A 23,015-nucleotide genomic window follows, 5' to 3' on the forward strand; every position below is an offset into this window, starting at 1 on the left:
ACCTTAACCCCACCTCACCCCCAGCTCTTTTTCAGACAAATTACTAATCAAACCTCCCCCACTCTGTGCTTGGAAAACTGATATTTTTTAAACCCAAGATGTTACATTTATCTCTCTCAATTTTTATCTTGTTAGATTCTACCCAATATTAGCTTATCAAGATCTGTTTGGATCCTAATTCTTATCATCTGCTGAACTAGCTCTCCCAGCTTTACACTATTTGAAAACTTGATGAAATTGCAGAAATTCAACAAAATATTCGGATTAACTATAACCCTCATCTATAGCTCCTGACAACTGTCAGGTCCAATCACTTCAATCCTTACTTATTAAACACCTACTAAGTGCTAGACACTAGTAGGTATGGGGGGATACAAAAATGTTCTATAAAAGGGATTAATATAGGCGATAAGACATATACACAAATAACTATAATGCAATGCAGGATGGGTATAATAAGAACCACTGAAGTAGTATTAAATGCAATTAAGAAAAAAAAGAGATCCCCCTCCCCTCCAAGGGAGATTCAATTCAAACAGCACTAATTATAAAAAAATTTCATGGAAAAATGAACGATTCAGGTCTTGAAGGATAAGTAGAAAAAATTTTTTTGAAACTTTTATATACTTTATTTAAGAAACATGCCCAGTTTTATCACTTCAAAGGATGAATAGGAAAGCTTAATATTTCCTAGCCTTCCAGTCACAGGTAAGCCACTAGCATTAGATGATAATTTGAGTCATAAGTACTGTTTTAATCCATTACAAATAAGAGTTTTTTTTAAAAGACCACTATGCTACATACATATGCCAGAATCCATGAAACATTATTATACATAATTATGCAAATTGATCTATAAAGCTAGTGAAATCAATCGAGAATTTTGATCAGAGTTGGGGAAGAAGAATATTCCAAGCAGAAGGAATTTGCCTAAGCAAAGACACAAAGGAAGGGTGTGTTAGTAACCTACATGTGAACAGATCTATTAACAGAATCAGTTTCTTATTAATTGCCCTAATTTGGGAAGTGCTGGGGATGACCAGGATAAGCACTTAAAATGGACACTTCAAGGGACCTTGAGGCCATCTAGTTCTACCTCTTAATCTTACAGATGAGGAACCTGAGGCCCAGAGAGGTTAAATGATTTGCTCAATGTCACACAACTAGTAAGTGGAGGATCAGGGTCTGGATCCAAAGCATCAAGCTCCAAATCCATTACTCTTTCCATTGTACCCTGCCGCCTTTCTTTCACATCTAGTCCTTAGATTTTAGGTATTTGAGAGAAAAACACAACTGCCCTTTATGGACTTGACCTTTGGAATCCTCTCTATCACATGGATCAACTTCTCTATCTAGGGTGGAGCCATGTCCCAGACTTCCTTTGCAGAGACTGGCATAATACCTTTAAAATTCATTCTCCAATAGGCTAGAATTCCTTTTGCCAGTAAATCCAATATACTTCAGAATAAAGAGGAAAAAGCCCTAAGATTGGAGGCTATCAAGAAGAATCACTGTCATTAAACCCTTATTTGTCATTAACTGGTCTAGTTATTATAGAAATACCTGGCTAATGCCATTAATTGGGTCTACAAAAAAACTTTTCAAAGGGCAATTAGTCACATAAAAAGTGTTATAGGCAATCAGCTGAACTACACTATAGTAAGGTTTCACAAATTTAATTCATTACTGTGGTGTCTGGTAATAACATTACTATGAAACAGAGCCACTTTATCTAAGGCATGCCTATATCAAACACCCAACTGTACACAAAGCACTGTAATAAGCATCAAAAGCTTCAGATTTCAAGTCTTCACACTAGGGTCTCCAATCAGAAAACAGCATCTTTCAAGGGAATGCCAGGATTACCCTGGGGTTTTTACAACCCTGGGGTTGTAAAAATAATTTTTTGTGTGCTAAAAAAAGTTTATTATGGATTTCTCTTAAAAAGCCATGCACATTTCTGTTTCTAGCATTTCAGATAAAAATTATAAAATCCTGGGCAAGTAACTTCCGAGTCAGAGCTATCGTGTTAATGGCTTAAAAAATGATTCCAACGTTCGGGTGCCCTCAGGCCTGAGGCGCTTGGCACTGGAAGGCAAGGGACTCTTGGGACTTCTCTTGGCCTGAGAAGGGGAGGTAGCAGGGACAACAGGAGACCTGGAAGAACAGGGCCCCAAGAATGAGCTCTGCAGTTCCATTGCAAAGTGATAGTCCATGTGTTCAGGCATTTCCCACACTAATATCAAAGAGCCACACTTCTCACAGCACAACTGGTCCTCAACATCTGGAAAAGGTGGAACATTAGTAGCTACCTTGCCAGCACTGTCCAGAGAAGAACCAAGTCTACTTGGCCCACTCTGGGCCAAAACCATTTCTCTTAGAGGAGCTGTGGAAGGCTTAGGATCTAGGACTTCATTGTGATCTGGCTCTTCTGGAGAAAACTGGTTCCTGGTGATGTTTCTAGCCATGGGCAATGAATTTTGTGAAGGGAGAGAAGCAGAAAAACCATTATGAAGATGTGGATGTGTTTGGGCCTCCCTATTTTTTCGTTTAAAGAAGGGTTCCATTTCAGTTGTATTGTTGCAACAAAACTGGAAAGAGGATTTCAGTGGTGAACTGGATTCAGGGACCTGAGTGGTAGCAGAAGGTGGGACAGAAGCTTCTTTGGCTTTCTGCTTCTCTGCAGCTTTTTGAAAAAGCAACTCCAGAGAACTGGTGGCTCTTTTAGTAGCTACCACCTTCGGGCCACCTTCCAGAGCTTTAGTATTTGAACTGGCAACATCTGACTTCTGAAGAGACGGGTTACTGCTCATAAAGCTGGTGATATCTGTACAAGATGGTGGAGCAGAAGGAGAGAACTTGGTGGCACAAAGGAAGAGCATGGTGAGGGGAGGAGACCTGTGCAAAGAGGAAAAAAGGAGCAGAAAGATTAGCAACAAGTCTAGATTTCAGGGCTTACATAAGGACTATATTCAAATACCATATATTTGGGATGATGGTTACACCCCAAGAAAGAAATAACACTCACAGCTAATACATGACACAAACAGCTTTTGTTGTACATTTTTAGAGCTACAATCCACAGCATGGAGCTAAGCTAGTCAGCATTTAGGGTAGGGCCTACTAGCCAAGACAACCAAAAAAAGACTAGCTAAATTCTAGGTCAAAAAGAAATATGGAGAAAATCATCTCATCTACCCCCTACTTTTATGCAGAACACCTCTTGACCTACACCTGAGAGATTCCCTATTCTCTGTAGAACATGAACTATAAAAGAAGGCAATTTTACAGTTTTCCTTAGCTCCCCATTGTAGTATCCAATAAGCCTTGGTGGAAGTGCTTTTTCATGCTTTAACCAAATATTTTCAAAAGAGCTAACTTCTAGGGGGAGAAAGAGAGCTGACTTGCTACTTTTCAAGTGAGAGGATTCCTAGATTATAGATAAAGAATTGGTCTCCATCTCACCTCTTCCCCATAGTGGCTGTATGACCCTAACAATGCTAAGATGAGAAGATACAGAGGGGGTACAGGTGTGCACTTGTACATGAACCTCCTCACCACCAATAAAATCACGTGTCTGGTCCAAAAAACTTTCTCAAAATATTAATACTTTCACTAGAGCTTCTAGTCAGATGTCATGCTATGAGATAGCTTTATAATCAAATAATTTTGGCACTTCAGTAATTATAAACTTTCCTGGATGGGGTCTAAAACCTGGGTTTGGATCCCAGTTCTGACACCTACTAGAACTGTGGGTATGGGAAAATTTCATGAGCTTCAGTTTCTTTACCTGTAAAGTGGAGATAATATGTCTGCAGTATCTATTTCACAGGGTTGTTATGACTAAAGTGCTTTGTAGATATTAAAGTCATAGGTGAGTGTGGGTTGTTATTAAAAACAGATTAACTTAAAGTTAATCCAATTATAAGTGTGGTTACAATATATTGCCCTCGAAAGTAATTTAAAGTTCTAGAATAAGGCTTTGTATGAAGGTATTATTGTGAAATTATTTGGGATTTGAACATTGTAACACACAAAAACACTGGTGAGCATCCAACAGCTAACAGAATATTCTGAGAAAAAAAAGGGACTTACTTTCACTTTCACATATACTCTTCCCAGACCTAGAGAGGAAGGCCTCCAGAATAGTAAGTGGGTGGATCCCCTAAGGTGGATTTGTAGAAAAACATGACAAGAATCCCCCAGGATGAAAAGGAATGGATACACAGAAGTCTACACCCACAGAGTAGCACAACAGATGATGTTACAGATCTACTTAAGCACACTCTACACAGAGCCCATTATAACATCTGTATTTAGAGAGAGAAGAGATATTAGGAGCCAATTAATCCAACTCCCTTACTTTACAAATGAGGAACTGAGGATCTTTGAAAAGAAGTGCCTTGATCAAGGTCATATGGCCTACAAGTGGCTGAGATGGGATTAGAACTCAGGTGTCCCATATGCCAGGATACCTTTGAGGTGCAGAGCCACAACTAAGACAGAGAGACCTAGATTTCACCCTACGGTACAAATATTTAGGGGGTTGTGCTTTCTCCCTTTGATGGTCCTCTAGCCTATTGTTAGATAAGTAACCACAGGGTACTCTGAATGCCTACAACACACTCAGGGTCTCCTCACTGGTATCTCTCTGCTGAAACTTGGAGTCAGGAACCACTTGCTTTATCATAGGCAATGTTCTCTAGGAATTAGGTGGATTATCCACTCAACACCCTTTCCCACCTATGGCCCAGCTCAACTAATTAGGCTAGGCAGGACACTTAAAGGCATGATTCTTTGGGGAGTTATTAAAAGGTCACTGATAATTTCAACAGCATAACAAGAAATGTATGTATGAAAACTAATTAGCTACTTGACATTTTAATTTTATTTTTTATAACGATATAAATAAAAGCCAATGGCCAAGTGGTAATTATTATATAAATATGTAAAATAATGTGTGATTTAATCTTCCTGATAATCAAAATCTTACTGTAACTTTAGAGCATTTGATTCAATTCCTCAGGCAAGGTTAGAAAATCCAAACTTTGCTGAGATCAGAATCTGGATGTAATGCTATCTGGATCATTACATCATTACAATCCAAAACAAGTCTCTCTTTTTAGTTCTCATGTTTTATGACTATCTGAAGTTCATCAATAAGAAACAGAATTAAATCTGAGAATATTACTAGCCCTCACTAAGGGCTGACTTCCCCCTGACGGGAGGATGGTATCCCTGGTTATCCTCTCCAGTACTGGCTGTACCTTCTCACACCCTGATCCATTGGTCCTAATTTTGGGAAAGGGGGTCAGAATATTCTTTACTCCCCATTGTTACTTTCATACATTTCCTTTCCTTTCCATCATTTAACAACCTCTCTTCCTTCAACGCCCATGAAATCAACATTTCCTACTCATTCCAAAATATAGGTAGTCCTAGTAAACCAATTTCAGGGTCATTCTTCTCAACTGTGCATATTTCCCAAGGGTCCTTCCTTCAGTTTCTCTCTTGGTAACCTCATCAACTCCCACAGGTTTAACTATCATCTCTATGCAAATGACTCAGTTATACAGGGTATTCTAAAAATCTTAAGACACACACACACACAGTCTTCCACGAGCATGAGTCCAAAATCACCAGTTGCCTATTAGACATTTCAAACCAGATGTCCTAGAAACATCACATATTAAATATAATACATACAAACCTAAACTCATTATCTTCCTCTAAAAACCTTCCTGTTTTCCAAATTTATTTCCATGAAAGACAGTAGTCATTCAGATTCATAACTAAGGCATTATCCTGGACTCCTCACTTTCCCTCACCCAACATATCCAATCGGTTACCAAATCTCACTATTTCTACCTCCATCACATCTCTCAAATCTAACCCCATTCTGTCCTTACACAGCTATCCACCTTAGTCCAGGCCTTCACTACTTCTTATGTAAATTATTGCAAGAGTCTCCTGATTGATTGGTCTCTCTACCTCAGATCTCTCACTACTCCAATCCACCTTTCATATTGCTGCCAAAGTAATTTTCCTTAAATGTAGTTCTGACTATATCACTCCTCTACTCCATCAGCTTCCTATTCCCACTAGAATAAAAGATAAACTCTTATTTAGCATTTAAAGCTTACGTGACCTGACCCTAATCTATCTTTACAGTCTCCTTGGCTACTACTCCCTCCCCCACACCCTGTATCCCAGCCAAACAAGCTTTCTGTCTATGCCTCCCACGGGTTATTCCATCCAGGTCTCAGTGCCCCTACAAATTGAGCTTTCCCCCAGGCCTGGAATGCACTAGGCTCTTTACCTTAGCTCCACTTAGTGGACATTGTTTGGGCCTTTTGGCTTAGAGTGAATATAAATAGGAATTGTGTCTATTTTGGGGAGAAACCCTGAGGATCTTCCCCTCCCAGATTGATTTTTTTAATTAGGTAAAAGGGACTACTCCTTGGCTCATTTCTTACCTAGCCTTAATCACTGAATGGGCATTGCTTTGATCCAAGTGAGAGCTTGGATAAACCTTAGCTTAAAAAAGCCAAGGTCTCCCATTGTATCCAGAGCCACCTCCAGTCATCCTAATCTGTATCTTGCCACTAGACCCAGATGGCTCTGGAGAAGAGAGTGAGGCTGATGACTTTGCACAGCCCTGCCTCACTTAAATCCAATTCACTTGCAAGGCATGGCATCGTCTCCCTGATGTCATGGTCCTCTTCAAGAAGAGAATGAAGAACAAACAACAACAATCCCCACCTAAGAATTCAAGAACCATCTTCTGTAAGATAATTTTCTTGATTCCTTACCTGCTAATGCTCTCCCCTCCCCAGACCACCTTGTGTTTATTCATTTTATATTTTTGCCATTATGGACTTGTGATTATTTCATTCTTTGTCTTTGTATCCTTGGCCCCTAGCACATAGTCTTACACATAGTAGCTACTTAATAAAAATTTATTGCTGGATAGATTGTTTTTAGCTTGAGGCTAAACAGGAATATGGACCCAAATTACTGACAGATACAATTAGAGACATCTTTGAGAATGGAAACAGAAACTTTAAAGTGACCTTAATTAGTTAGTTGGGAAGAAAGTTCTCAGGTGTTCTCCCCTAAATTACTCCTCCCTAGGCAACACTCTGCAGGTGCACAGTTATTTGTCTGCAGTAGGCCTATAAGAGGGTATATTGTCAATCTCTTAACCAAATCATAGGAAGGGGAACATCTGGGGTGAGAGAAGGGAAAACTGCAGCTGGACAGTTTTATTTCTGGGGTTTCAGCTGCACATCCCTCCCAAAGTGCATGACCATTCTCCTCCAGGTTGTGGATGTTGCTAGGCAGAGGCATATTCATTTACCATTAAATACTGGAGCCCACACAAGTGGTGAGCTCTTGCACTCTATCTAATGTGAAAGTCAGGACAATTACAGATCTATCTTCTTAACAAAGAGAAAGGAACTCACCATTTAGCTTTGATTCCAGCAGTATTACAGTTTCGGATCAGAGCAAATGCATCACTGCTCATCCTGTGAGCATCATAGCAGGCCAGGGCACAGCAGCGGCTCAGGCTGCTAAGACGTTTGTCTCCTTGTACCCGGATGCTAACTGTCAGTTGTGTGGCCACTCTGTCATTCTGCGGGTGGAAGGGAAGAGGAAGCCAAAAGTGAAATTATGATACACATCTGGATATCATGTTTTGCACAGGAGATGTAAGAAAAGTCAAAATGACAGGTTGGTTTGGGAGGAAAGAACTGTCCAAAGGCTAAAAGCCAAGAATATGTAGAAGGAATCAGGAAACAAACAATGATGCTGATATTTACTGAGTGCTTACTATATACATGGCACTAGGCCAGGCACTACAGAAAACAAAGATAAATAAAGCACAGACTTCACCCCTCAAGACATTTATAACCTAGTACATAAAAAAAAATAAAAATAAAAGGCAATATGTGGCCAGGGGTACGTATCATAGTGCAAACCAAGTGCTCTTGAGGAAGAGGAAGAGGTAGCATCTGAACTGGGTCTAAGGATAATGAGGATTTTGATAAAAAAAAAGATACAGGGGAGAGCATTTAAGGCAAAGGCACTGGTGTGATTGAAGACAGAGCAGAAATATGCAATGTGTGCTCAAGAAATGGCAAGCAGTCTGCATGTCTGTTTAAGGGTCTGTCTAAAAGAAGAATCCAATCAAAAAGCAGCTAGTAGTATGGACTGACTCCATAATTAAATGTATTCTCTCTACGGGCTGCCCCTATACTGAGGACAGATGCTATTATTACCTGCTCCTAACACAGTGTAACATCTATGGAAGGTACAATTTAGAAAAATCTGCTTATTACATAATCTTCAAGAAGTGGACAAAGAAAAACTAAAAAAAGATCCTTCCTAAATTCTTAAATTCTAGGCATCTGAACATTGCTGATACTTATAATACTGAATAATATTTTTCAAGAGGAAGAAAAAAGGGCAAAAAGTTCTAGCTTAATGTATCAAAATATCATGGCAAGATATGTAAGGGTGAGCCCCACTATAAATTGTTGTTCAGTCGGCTCTCAATGACCTCTTTTGGGGTTTTCTTGGAAAAGATCCTGGAGTGGTTTGCCATTTCCTTCTCCAGCTCATTTTATAGATTAGGAAACTGAGGCAAACAGGGCCAAGTGACTTGCCCTGGATCACACAGCTAGTAAGTGTCTGAGGCCATATGTGAATTAAGGAAGAGGAGTCTTCCTGACTCCAGGTCTGGCATTCTATCCACTGAGTCACATGGCTGCCTCAATGTTCAGAGGGGGACCCACAAAAGCAACTTTAAAAGATACTACAAATCAGATTAAAGGATATTGGTAAGGAAGAGAAACAAAAGAGAGAGGAAGAATGACTAGTGGCCATATGTTGAAAGAAAGGAAACAATCAAAAGCTGGTTTTGAGGAAGGTGATGACAAGGGAGAAATAAAGTACATTTGAAAACTTAATTAAAAATAACAGAATTTTGGAAAACTTTTATGTAGGGCTCAATCCTGAAGTAGTCCTCTCTGGAAAAAAAATTTATCTTCTCCAGGAAGGATTTTAATCAAGGGAAGCACTACTAGAGGCTTAGAATACATTAGAATATATGAATTTGCAGCATGAAAATCATTTAACATGTGACTACCATAGGAAATTCACATATTGCAGAGAGGGTGACTACTACCTGCATGGACAGAGGAAGTTCTCTATTCTAATGAAATCACAGGCCAGCCCCCAGCCCTAGTCTTCCGCCACCATTCAGCACTCTGCTATGTGAGACTAGACCAAAAAGGAAGTGAGAAAAGAGTGTCACCTAGTGGCCAGAGTCAGAAAGATTCAGAAAAAATCCTCTTTTTTTTTTCTTAATACCAAACAAGTCAGCTGACTGCCCCTTAAATATATGCACTCAAATTCCAAATTAAAAGATGGGATTGGGGCGGGTAAGTGGCACAGTGAGTAAAGGGCTGGCCCGGGATTAAGGAGGACCTGAGTTCGGATCCGACCTCAGACACTTAACACACAAAAAAACTAGCCATTTAACCTTGGGCAAGTTACTTAACCCCAAATTGCCCTCCAAAAGGCAAAAAAAAAAAAAAAAAAGATGGGGTTAAGGTGGCTTCATACCAGAAGGCATTCTGGGGTACCCTGTAAGTTAACCCATATTTTTTGAGAAAAATGAATGCCAGAATCTTAAATAGAATTAAGGGACCATTAAAAGATCACCTAGTTCAATCTTCTAATTTTTACAGATGAAAGAACTAAAGTTTGGGGACCAACCTGTCCAAGGACACACAAAGGCAGAGCTGGAACTAGAACCCAGGTCTCCTGACTCAGACCAGGTCTCTTTTCATAAGGCAAAAGAAATAGTGATGGCCTACTATTTTTCAGCTGTTTAACTCCAATCCTTCCTATTCTTTTCCCATCACTGTAATGGGAATGCAGATTTGGAAGATCTTCCCTGCCCCTAGGCTAAAGTGTACCAGAAGCCTGGGGTGGGAGGCTTGTTTTTCAGTAGATACTTCTTGATTGGCCAGTGAGTCAATAAGGTTGTTACATTCTCTGAGCCGGGAGAAGGCTATATAAGCCCTGATGTGTAGCTTTGTTTTGGGGGCTCACTTTGAGAAGTGTTCTGTGATTTGATATGGATTCTGGGAGGCCGTTGTCCGGAGGGCCCCCCCCCTTTGAAAAACCCAGATGTTGATTTGATATGGATGTAATGGCTGGACAATTTGGAAAGCTGTTTACTTGATCTGTTTCTGTCTTGATAATTCTGCCTGTATACTTTGAAGTTCGGGGTGCTGACCTTTTTCCCCTGACCAAGGTAAACGATATATGTCTGACTGATTAAAGTAAGCTTGCTAACCCCTTTTGAGTTGCTTTCCTTTATCAAAGCAGATCCAAGAACCTGTGGTGGCAGCAAACCCTGAGGACGCTTGGGGTGCTTGCTGCTACAATCACCAGATCTTAAAGACTAGTGTCCACATCCTAAGATTACTTCCCAGTGACTTGGTACTATCAGAATTAGACCCTGGGCCAAAGACTGGTAGAGGCAGTCAGGGTTACTGAGTATTGAGGGTTGCAGCAGGGGTATATGGAAAAGACACAATAGACACCATGTTCCACAGGCTCTGTGAGCAGGCCACTCTGATATGTGAGAGGAAGAGGCTTTGACCTTTAGTAGGTATGGCTTAAAGATAATGATGCATGGGGGGAAGTGAGGGAGAAGAACATGATAATGCTCCTTCTGAACCTGAAAAACATTCAGCAAGGTTCTAGATTCAACATTTCTGTTTCAAAAACAAGCTTCCTAGAATATTCCCAAGCCCATAACACAGACAGAAGAAAATGTTCCTTACATCATTTTGGTCCTTGGTCAGTCTCTCTTCTAGCTCCTGGGCTAACTGTAGTAGCCACCACTGTACCTGTAAAAGGAGTATTTGGGATTCCTAAGTAACAACAGTGCACTTTTATCAAGGGACATAGCTCAGACTTATTCAGACCATCAGCGGCACAGATACAGGAAGTATCCCAAGGATCACTAATCGATACTATTTTAGCTTGTGCCCAGACACTTTCTAGGTGCTCCTGACATGCCATACAGTGGATGTCAGACACATCATACCCTTATTGAAACGCACTACAAAATTTATTAGGGCTATCAATTTTCAACTTCAAAAATGAGAAATTCCCCTTAGAATTCTAATCAAGTTGGTTTCATTTATTTTGTGGTAGAAAAAATGAATGCAATAAATTTAAAATCCAGTTTAATTTTCAAGGTCTGGAAGAGATATCTATTTCCTTCATGTTATGCAATCCTGTAGTTTACTTAATGCAATGAGGTTCCTGACCAAATGATCAACAAAAACCCACTTCAAATCTCTGTTAAAATGACATTTTCTTCCTGAGGATGTCTGCCTACCTGTTCCTGAGTAGCCAGGGCTGTTTTCCCTGGGAAATTCTTACTACACCCAATAGTTTTGGGTAATTGCCTGGGTTTTACTGGATCATGTTCAATCCCTCTGCACATGGCATACAGCCAGGATCTAATGAAGAGAAAAGAGGACAAAAGTTGAAGGTAAACTCTAGTCCTTGGCCCAATTCTCTAAGTCAAGGAAAGGTAAAAAAAAAAAAAACTGTTCACAACTGAACCCTCACCATTAATAAGTTCTGTCCTTTCCAGGGAACGTTAGTGTACTCAGCTAAGGAGGCAAATTCTTCTAAATCCGAACAAGTATTTGCATTTTCATGTTTATATATACATATATGTATGTATGTATGTATATATTTGTATATGTACACACACATATACCTTATCAGAACTTACACCTATAATAAAGAGCCATCTTCCATTCATAGCTTTCCTGACTCTTAAGTTTCCTTATCTATAAAATGGGGAATATATGTAGAGTACTGACCTCACAAGGTTGTTGTGAAGATGAAGTGACTGAATGTATATAAAGCATTTTGCAAACTTTAAAGCACTATAATCAGGTTTTTTATCCCATCTACCTTATAGGGTTGTGAGTATTATGCTTTGTAAACCACAAGGTGCTATATATAAATGTGAATTATGATCACGGTTATTTAAATACTATGCACAAATGAGGCAGTAGGGTAGGAATGGTCATGAGCTGAAGCTCAGTGATCTTTGTTATTAAAACTTTCCCATACATGAAAGGAAAGAATATAGGAGATATCTTTTAAATCAAAGCAACCCACAGTGATCCAGAGACAAGTTTAAAGATTTCTGTCCAGAGAAGTTTTCTGTATTGAAATTAGCATCACCATAAGGAAATTACTCAACTATACAACAAACTTCTTACCCATTCTTTTCCCCAAAGTGACTCTGGAGCTGGAGTTCAGTGAACTGGGTTAGCTCACCCATATACTCCACTCCTAGGGTATCAATAACAGAAGCTCCTAGCTTTCCTCCAAGACTACGGCTGCCAAAAGAGGGAAATAGAATCCAAAGATTACTCAGAATAAGGTTGAGACTGATTAGCAGACAAAAGGATATCATACTTGGGGTCAGTAGCATCATAACAGTAACTGTGGAATTAATCATCAATTGCCTCGTCTTTAATAATTTAAATCTTCTACTTATTCAACCTTTTTGTGTGTAGAACTTTAGAGTAAACTTTCTGAGGTTAAGGACTATGTCTTATACATTATTGTACACCTGTTAACATTGAATAGGCAGACACTCAATTATAAATTATTCTTTTGATTTTAATTTTCACTTCTGAAAGCAAATTTTGAGATATTTCAATAACCATGAGCACTTTAACTAAAACGTAGATGGGTGCTCATCAACTGCAAAATGGCTGAACAAATAAATTTAATAGAATACTTTTGTTCCATAAGAAAGGAGTAATTTCAGAAAAACTTGGGAAGACTTGCATGAACTAATTCAGTGAAGTGAGCAGAACCAGAAAAAAGATCTATACTATGACATTGTAAAAATGCATAATTTTGAAAGACTTATGAACTCTGATTTAAGCCAGTCATCAACAATGGTTTCTGAGGGCCAAAGATAAAGAATGCTATCCACCTTCTGAGAGAGGTGATAGACTAAATATGAAGAATGACACATTTTGGGAAATGGCCAACATGGGAATTTGTTTTGCTTGTGGTTCTGTATGAGCTATAAGAGTTTTGTTTTTCTTTTTTTTATTTTCTGGGGACAGGAAAAGGAGGAAAAGAATATGCTTATTAATTAAAAATTAATTACAAAAATAATAGGCAAGAAAGGAAGTGAAATTCTTATTTTGTAACTTAGTAATACATTTTGGCAAAAAGCATAGTGGGAAGGAAGAAAGTTAGGTTAACTGATGATTTCAATTATCCATGGTAGTCTTTGTCTTAATCATGGATAATCTAGAATTGAATGAACACTCAGCCAAATTTGTTTGCTTTTGAAAATTTTCCTTCAATCTTCCTTTCCTTCCTTCTCCCCAACCTTCCTGTAACCTATTTTCCACAGGCTATAACTTATCAAGAAAAAAAAAAGGCAGGGTAGAACTCTAGCCTGCTTTCCTGAGGGTTTGAATAAAGAGCAAACTGCTCCCTAAATACTTACATTTTACCAATAGGTAGATGACTGAGGAGTTGTGGGACAGATCCATGTGACACCAGAGTCTGGCGGTTGGGTTTGTTTAATCCACAGGCCAGTTTTGCTAGGACCTGAAGCATGGAAACAGCAGAAAAATCTCATTACTGTCAATCTCACCCACACAAAGGGATAGTAAATGCAAAAACATTCTGGCTGTGTGTAGCCATAGTTTAATGGTTTCCAGATTACAAACAAAAACAAAACCAGAAACTCAAGACATCTCTAAACCCTTGTATCTCACAACATCCTCAGTGGAAAAAATGACAGAGTTCATCACTCTCACTATTCTTCCCACATTTCTTCCACTTTCAGCTTTTTCTAAATCCTCCCCCATAATTCTGCCAATCTTTTCCTTGAAATATTCCCACTTTTAAAGGTTTGTCAAGAAGAGAAAGTGTAGAAAGAAACTAAGATATTATTAGTATATCCTTGCCTTGATAAGTTAAGGTGTCACAGCTCACTGCTGAAAGAAAGTAGGCCCACAGGGCTCTAGTCTATGTTATTACCTAGTCATTTACTTGGTTTCCTATCTCAATAAGCCAAATGCTGTATTTATGCTGCATAATGTCATCATCAATTCAGACTATACTAATTTATGATTATTTCAGTCAGAGATTGGTATGTGTATGCTCTTTATCAACCCTTTCTTCTTAAAGTATAACAAATTAAAGGTACAAATTTATTTTTCTAATGATGTAAACACTACTATATGCATTTATTTAAGCAAATATTCTGAGTATTTACATTAGGCAATACTTTGTTAGCCTCATTTGAATTACTATATGTAGGTAAATGTAATAAAAAAATTTTTCAAAACATTTATAAATTATACTCTTTCCTTAAGTCAGATTAGCATCCCTTCAATTTGGTCTGAATGCTTAAGATTTTATTGTACACATATCTCTTATTGGTTGTATTGGAAAATAGGGAGAAAGCATGGAATACACATAAGAACATCATGGTACAAGGAGGCAACTGGATATCTATAGCCAGAAAAAATAAGGTATACCAAACTTTTACAGGTCAAGCAAAAGTCTCCTCCTCTCTCCTGAAAATATGAGTTTACTTGGTTCTATTTTCTAGCATGCTGAGGATATCCTGAGACTTCTAATTAGGTTTCAATAGGGAAGCAAAGAAGGAATTTATTTTCAAACAACTATAATGGTCCAAATACAGGCAGCCTCTGAATATAATCTACATTGCAAAAACTGAGGTTTCTTTAAAAGTGGGAATATAGGTACAGACTGAAAAACATTAGCTACATTAGCTACTATTAGGTTTTACACAAGTCAGGTTTGGGGGGAAAGTGCTGGCCTATATTTGGCCAATATATTTTCACATTCATAATTATCTAATTGCTCCTACCATTCTTGTCCTTGTTTTGCAAAATTTCACAAAGATACCTGTATTTCTCTTTGAAATCCACCCCATCTTTAACCATCACCTTGTTGTGTGAAATCCCAGCTGAGCACTGAAAACCAGTGTGCCTCTCTATAGCTGCTCTCATTTCCTCCACAATTACTGCTCCCACGGTGAGCTGCAGGTCGGGAGAGCTAGAGTCATCAAACGGAAGAGACTCAAGCCACTGGATTACTCCTTGCTCTCGAATTTCATCTGAGAAAGGAGAGGGTGTAAAAATAAATAAAATATGCTCAACCCTAAATCAGTGCTCTTAACTGTCCTAAAGGGAAGAGCCATCAGTGCAGAGATGCTGTAGTCACAGGCCAGTTTGCTAGAGTAAAAAAAAAGATACTCAGATTTCCACAAAGATAGACAGCATGAGGTATTGACAGATTTGCACTTTGTTCCTATTCCAGGAACCTCAGACTAGGAGGATACCTTAAATGGCCCTGGCATTTGAAAAATACTGTGCATAAGTAACCTCTTGGGTACGTAGACTATTTAAAGTATTCAAAAGAGTCAACCCCTACTGCTCTTTCCAACCAGAACACATTTTTGCTCTTGAAAGAACATTTTTTGATTCTGAATTTAAACAAATAAAAAAAGCACTTCCAAACACACAGAACATAAAGAGAATTCTCTATGCAACCATGAATCACTATTGCTAAATACATGTTCTCTTTAATCCACCTGCAGATTGTCATGAACAACCAGGGAAAATAAAGTTATCTCTGTTCTAAACACAACTCGAAACAAAGTCATTTCTCACCTGGCCTCCTAACCCGTTTTCACATCTGGTCCCACCGTGGATTGGTGTATCCAATAAGAAAGCATTTGGAATCCAGGCAAACCACAGCACAAACTTTATGATGGTAACACAATTTGTACACCTTTAGAGGTATAGTTCACAGCCCTGGTTCCAGGTAAGTGATTTAAAAGACAAATAAGACACTGGAAAGATTGGTGAATTTACTTTCTTGCCATTCATTCCCTAATGAATAGTTTTAAAGAGGCAAAACTTGATTAGATACTCAAGGGGCTGTTACAAGACATATGGAAATACTAGCTAGAATGAAGAGGATAAAGAAGACCTAAAGTCATTTGGATTAGGGGCGGCCAGGTGGCTCAGCGAGTAAGAGCATCAGCTCCAGTGTTGGGCTGACCTGGGGATCAAATCCGGGCTCAGATACTCAGCACCACACCCAGAAATAACTGGCTGTGTAACCTTGAGCAAGTTACTTAACTAAAAATAAATTGCTAAAAAAAAAAAATAAAGTCATTTGGATGTAGGTTGTTTAAAGAGAAAGGCAGTACAGAAATGACATCTAGGAAGCATGCAAAGGACTCACTTCATTACCTTCGCTCCTACCATTCTATCCTTTCTCTAGGCTACATCTGGACACTGATAACCTGGAAAACGACTAAAAGAAGGTACCCAGCCTACGTATGGAAGAAAGCTAGAGTCAATATCATAGGAATATTTGTGAAAAGAACTAGAGCATTTGTCTTGGAGAAGAAAGCCTCAGTGGAGACATAATTGTCTCCAAATATTTAAAAAGCTGTCATGTGAAAGATGGATTTTGCAGCTTCTGTTTTGGTTCCAGAGGACAGGGCCAGAAGTAATGTGTGGAAGATGCAAAGAAGCAGATTTAGTAGTTATACCAGAAAAACTTCCTAACAATTAATTAGGCTTATCTATAAATGAAATAGTTTACCTCTGGAAGTCACAGGTTCCCCCTTATCGAAAGTCTTCAAGTATATGTCTACTGGTTAGATATGTTGCAGTAGGATTTCTCATTGGGTATGGTTTACACTAGACGGTTCCTAAGATCCAGTACAACACTGAGATTCGTTAAACCTTGTTCCTATCAAGCTCAATGCTATTACCTTCTAGTACCTTTCCTCTTTCTATTTGTGCCTTCTCAAACCTCAACTCAATTGTTAATAAACTGCCCTTCAACCTATTCTCTTTTCATATACTTAATTCTCAGAGAAACCTGGATCTCTCCAGAAGATGGTTAATCTCTGGGTCAGCTTTTCCAGGGCAGACTGTATCTTTTCCCAGGAAACCTACCACAATGAACCAAACTGAGGAGTTGGCATACCCTGGGCTTTCCACTGCATCACTACCATCATTGAGCAATCTCTCCTCATTCAAGGTTCACCACACCTGTCTACGTCAGTTCATCCAGGTTCCTAATACTATAATCTACTGCCTTCCATGTCACATTTCCTCCTATCTTAAGGAATTTAGTACTGACATAAAGTTTCTAACTCTCCAACCTAACTGCTGCCCTTATAATTTGAGACTTCAATTTAATGATGTCCTCTCAAATACCATGAGGCCTCCCAGTTCATTAACCTCCTCAGCTTCCATGAGCCACAAGGCTGATGCTACCTTATGAGTTATAGGGCAAAATCTATTAGGATTGTCACATAAGGTGGCATGGATTTTCTTAAAAGACTTAGTTGAATGCAAAATAGGCTAGTTTTTCCTTAAAATATATTGAAACCATCATTAAGACTTAATTGGTACTTGAGGCCAATGTAGCTTCCTGGTAAAAAAAACCAGTCTATAAGGAGTTAGAATGCAGAAGGAAGCTGTGCCTAACCTAATCAATGCTGTATCTACACTGAGACTAAGTATATTTACTTTTGTTAACTGTTAGATTTAGAATATCTCCTTTCATTCCAAACATAAATCAGAATTCCTGTCAGGCCTGTCTCACTCCATGCCTCCGTTCCCACCATACTTGCTCCAACACCATACTTTTGACAACATACAAAGACATACTTTCCTGTCTTCTCAGTTTTGACCTTGTTATTGAACAATTCAACTCTGCATTGTCCTGTCGCCTTTGATTCTTTCTCACTTTGTCCCCCACCCTGCTGATATCCTGTCATCTCTATCTCCCCATATATAACATGAATTAAATCTCTATTCCTGCCACTGCCTTTCCTGAGCTCCCCTCACCCCACCTAATCTCTCCTTTTCCTCATTTTTCCTTGTACTTTTTTTTTTAATCTGTGTACATGTTGTGTACCTTTGATAGAACAGAAACTCCTCAGGAGCAAGGACAATTCCATTCTTCTTCATATCCTCAACATTTAGCACAGTATCTTGAACAGAATAGCTACTTTATGTGTTGAATTGAAAGATGTATCTATAGCTATAATTCTATGCATGTTTAAAGTACTTTCAAGTAAAATCATATGTAGCCTTCAGTAAATGCTTATTGGCTAAATGAATGAGTAAGACAGGAAGAAGAAAGTAAATGGGATCTTCATAGTTAGAAGAAACCAGCTATATAGCAGCCCTGGAGAGGTTTTAGAAGGGAAAATTTTATTTCAGAATTCAATCCTTTGAGAAAGTACATACAATATTCCTTTCATTTTACCATTAAACAACTCACTTTAAAAAAAAATCCTGAAAATTGAAGGTCAGGCTTCATAGATAATATAGCTGAATAGAATTGCTAGGGTTGCACAGAAAAAGTAAATAAAAATTTCAGCATCAGATTTTCCTCCACTCCTGAAAGCTTCAGTATAAGCTTCAACCACTGAGGTCAGTTATTGCCCCTCAATACTGAGTCCTATATAATTTCTTGGGCAGGTAGGTGGTGCAGCGGATGGAGCACTGGGCCTGGAATCAGGTATATGAGTCTTCCTGAATTCAAATCTATCCTTAGACACTTACTAGCTGTGTGACTTTGGGCAAGTCACTTAAACCTTGTTTGCCTCAGTTTCCTCATCTGTAAAATGAGATGGAGAGGGGAATGGCAGACCACTCCAGTATCTTTGCAAAGAAAAACCCAAATAGGGTCATGAAGAGTTGGACACAACTGAACAAAAATCTAATTTCTGTTCTGTACCATAAATATTCTATTCTGTACCACAAATGGTCATAAAATAGGATTAGCTCATTAGCATTAAAAAACCAAACCAAACCAAACAACACCTAAAAACAGTAAAGTATGAATGTTCTCCTTTGGCTTAACTTCTTAAAATGCGAGTATCCCTTAAGCTTTGTCCTTGATCTTATTCTCTTCTTCTCTGCTCTCTCTCCTTCAGTGATTTCATGCCTTCCCATGGCTTCAGTGAACACTTCTCTGCCTCTTGACTCTCAAATCTTTGCCTCCACAGAGCTCTGATCCTTATTTCCAAATGGCTGATGCATTATCTCCACCTGGATGGGTCACGAGCACCTGAAACTCAACATGTTGAAACTTAAAAGCCTTGTTTTCTTTCCCAAAAGCTTCTCTTCCCCCTAAATACTTTATTTCTGTTGTGGCATCTTTCCTAGTCAGAAAGCAGAAGAGTGCCCTTGGATTCTTCCCATATCAGTTTCCTGGTTTGTAAATGAGAAGGTTGGACAAGATGGTCCACGGGCCCCCTCCCAGCTCTAGAGCTGTGATCTTATGATCATTCGACCCCAACTGTCTTTCCCATTCATCCCCCTTTTTTGCCATTCTTTGTATCCATAACTCTCAGAACAGTTGAAGCACACAGTAGGTGGTTAAAAATGTTAGTTGACTGACTTCAATTACTGAAATCATCCTAAATCAAGTCCTTATTCTCATTCTTGCTTCCAAACTGATCATATTCTAGTCAATCCCCTCTCCAATCCATCCTTCCAACAGCTGTCCAAGTAATATTCCTAATGTACTACTACGATGTGATTCATCTATCCAAAAACCCTTCAGCGGATCCTGCCATTAGAAGGGTACCCCACAATCTGGCTCCAGCTCACCTTTATAGCCTTATCTCACACAACCTTGATACATAGCATGTCCCTGTCAAACCAGACTAACTTTCTAGCTCCTATTATTTTCCAGTCCTCTTCTGTCATCATGCTTTTGTTTATGGCATCCCTCTATGCCTAGAATGGACCCTCTTTTGCCCAACCAGACCCCACCATCTGTGGAAGCCTCTCCCTTTGTTGAAAGCCCATCTCAGATGCTATGTCCTTCATGAAGCATTTCCTGGGCTTCCGTATCTTCCTGATATTCCCACCTCCATGCTGGCAGCTGAAATCGATACCTCTCTCATAGTACTTTGACTGGAAATCTTTTTTTGCACTTACTACATTCTCTCCTTTGTAGCAGAGTTATTTGTGTACATGTCTTTCCTTCCACTAGAAAGTTATATGTTGTTTATCTTTGAATTCCCAGTGTATAGCCCAGCACCCAGGGTCCTCTCCACACAGCACTCAGCCAATGTTTACTCAATTTAATTGGTTGCTCTGAAATCAAGCTGAGGTTCCCTGACTATACAGTCAGCTTTAGACCAATAGCACAGCTTCTGAAGGCAATTAAAGAATTATAGAACAGTTCCCTCAAGGGGATAATTCCCTACAGATTTGTGTCTAGACAATTTCCTAAATTTAGAGCCAAGAAGCATCCAATATACAATGTTTTCTAATAAAATTGCTCATCTTAGTGGAAATAATGTTGCAAAAGTATTCTGAGAACATAAAAATGGTGCCTGTTACTGATAGAGGGCAGGCTAGTCACAACATTGTTCGAAATGTAACACTTGTTAACTAGGATGAAAAGCTTTAGGACATAGAATACTAGGCTTTGGGGGAGCTAATGGAGTCCTAACGTAAAAACATTTAAGAAAAAAAAATTCTGATTCTTTGAATTTTCTGAGACTAAGGACCTGGAAATATCACAAGCCCTTGCAATCAAAGACAAAATACAGTAAAGTTGTTTTTTTTTTTGTATTTACTTTACCCTATAGAAGGACTGGGGAACCTACTCTACAGTTTCAGACATTAACACTTTAAGGTTTGTAAAGAGATTTGTGTCTATTATCTTCTTTAGTCCTCATAATGCTGTGAGATACTAAATACTAAAGATATTGTTATAATTGTTATTATATGTTATAGTATTATGGAGAAACTGAAGTTGAGAGCAGCTAAGCAACTTATAGTTTGTAAATATTGGAGGTAGAATTCGAAACAGTCTCTTCTGCTCCAAGTCCAGCGTTCTGGCCAATATATCACCCTGCCTCCCCTAGTCTAACACGTTATCTTAAAAATAAAGACCTTACAATTGTTATTAACCTTATTTAGCTCTTTTAACTTTTAATTAAAGCACTTTCATGTAAATTCTCCATTTTATCCTCACAAAAATCTTATAGAGATATGAAATGCGTGTGTTTTGTCCCAGAAATAGAATATATATATTCACCAGCTACTAAAATGACATCAAGTTAACCTAAATTTAAAAAGGAAAAAGAGAAGCTCAAATAATACTGCTCCTTATTTACAACAGTAGTCTGCTCTAGGCATATCTAAAAGAAACTGGCTTTTTTTTTGGGGGGGGGGGGGTTAACAAGCTTACTTTAATCAGTCAGACATATATCATTTACCTTATTCAGGGGAAAAAGGTCAGCACCCCAAACTTCAAAATATACTGACAGAATTATCAAGACATTAACAGATCAAGTAGACAGCTTTCCAAACTGTCCAACTATTACACCATACCCAGTCAACATCTGGGTTTTTCAAAGCCGGGGGACTCTCAACAATGGCTTCCCAGAATTCAGATCAAATCACAGAACACTTCTCAAAGTGAGTCCCAAAACAAAGCTACACATCAGGGCTTATATAGCCTTCTCCTGGCTCAGAGAATGTAACAACCTTTTGGACCCGCTGGCCAATCAAAAAGTATCTACTGAAAAACAAGCCTCCCACCCCAGGCTTTAGCACTTTAGCCTAGGGGCAGGGAAGATCTTCCAAATTTGCATTCCCACTACAGTGGCTCAGCGAGTAAGAGCACCAGCTCCAGCGTCAAGAAACTGGCTTCTTAATGATTTCATAACTACTGCTTCCTGGAATGGAAAAGTGAATTTCTTTTCCAAGTGTTATTTTCTTTAGAGTCAGTTCCTTTTCAATGAATGAAGCTTTATCTGTAAAATTAATCCTAAGAATCAGCATGACTGAGGAAAGCAGGTTCCAAAGGTAGGAAAAGGAACTAATATATTGTTATGGAAGTACCTTTTCGAACAGGCCCCTCCAGGGCCCTAGTGCCTTGGGGAAACCCCTGGATGTAGGTGCTTGCCAACGAGTTTGCTGTGATAGGCTGAGCTTGCAGCTTTTTCAGTCTCTCTTGTACAGCACTAGTGAGATCTACGTAGGCCTCATCGATGCTGGAACGCTCCATCACAGCAAAACGAGACATCACCTTCATCACTTCCACACTGGCCTCCCGGTACCTGAAGATTATAAAAATCATAGGCTGTTGGCCAGGAGCCTCAGTAATGAGAGCATGTTGGTCCTTTTCCTGGCTATGTCACTGGCATTCTGAGGGAACCGAAAAAAGTTTCTTTTCTTTGTGTGTAAAATGGAACTATATGAACGCCATCAGCTTACTTGGATTCTGGTAGAAATTACAAGTTGGTTACAAGTAAAACACTCAAATGAATAAAACACTATCTAAAGCATGTTAATATTTTGTTATTATTTTAGATAGGAAGAGGGTACTCAGGTATCAAATTTTGAAAAAGATTATAAAGAGTACAAAAGAAAACCAGTAAAGGATACTATAAAGTATACAAAGTGGTACTTTTTGCACACCTTCCTAAGGTAAATTAAAATTACTATATAGAAAGCATGTGATCTTCATGAACATATCATATTGTTTATTTGCCAGCTGTAAGAAACATAGCTCTACAAAGAAATGTTTTCTTTACAGACTCTTCTTTGTGTTATGTACAATGAAAAAAAAAACAAATTTATTTTTTCTCCTTTAAAAAAAAATAAACGCGGTGAATAGAGTACCAGCTCTGGAGTTGGGAAGACCTAAATTCATCAAATACAGCCTCAGACACTTACCACTTTCTAGCTGTGTGGCCTTGGGCAAGTCACTAACCCCAATCAACCCCAATTGCCCTGCCTTCCCCCCTCCAAAAAGCAGGAAGGAGGGAGGGAGGGAGGGAGGGAGGGAAGGAAGGAAGGAAGGAAGGAAGGAAGGAAGGAAGGAAGGAAGGA

The 23,015-nt window shown here is 38.8% G+C and overlaps 1 protein-coding gene across 11 annotated transcripts in view; it reads right to left on the minus strand.

Moving 5' to 3' along the window:
- Positions 1-605: 605 nt before the first annotated feature.
- Positions 606-23,015, minus strand: part of POLH (DNA polymerase eta) — a 36,133-nt gene continuing 13,723 nt past the window's right edge. For all 11 annotated transcript variants that reach the window (XM_069065896.1, XM_069065890.1, XM_069065893.1 and 8 more), the window contains 8 exons: positions 22,023-22,240; positions 15,063-15,232; positions 13,586-13,689; positions 12,330-12,449; positions 11,426-11,549; positions 10,863-10,928; positions 7,467-7,636; positions 606-2,898 (listed from right to left, as the gene is read on the minus strand). In XM_069065896.1, coding sequence (XP_068921997.1) covers positions 2,022-2,898; positions 7,467-7,636; positions 10,863-10,928; positions 11,426-11,549; positions 12,330-12,449; positions 13,586-13,689; positions 15,063-15,232; positions 22,023-22,240 — 1,849 coding nt within the window. In that variant the 3' untranslated portion in view covers positions 606-2,021. The remainder of the gene's footprint in view (positions 2,899-7,466; positions 7,637-10,862; positions 10,929-11,425; positions 11,550-12,329; positions 12,450-13,585; positions 13,690-15,062; positions 15,233-22,022; positions 22,241-23,015) is intronic.

The sequence above is a fragment of the Petaurus breviceps genome, unplaced genomic scaffold, assembly GCF_028583685.1.
Source record: "Petaurus breviceps papuanus isolate PSGF00001 unplaced genomic scaffold, PetGlider_PUasm1.0 90701, whole genome shotgun sequence".
Classification (NCBI taxonomy): domain Eukaryota; kingdom Metazoa; phylum Chordata; class Mammalia; order Diprotodontia; family Petauridae; genus Petaurus; species Petaurus breviceps.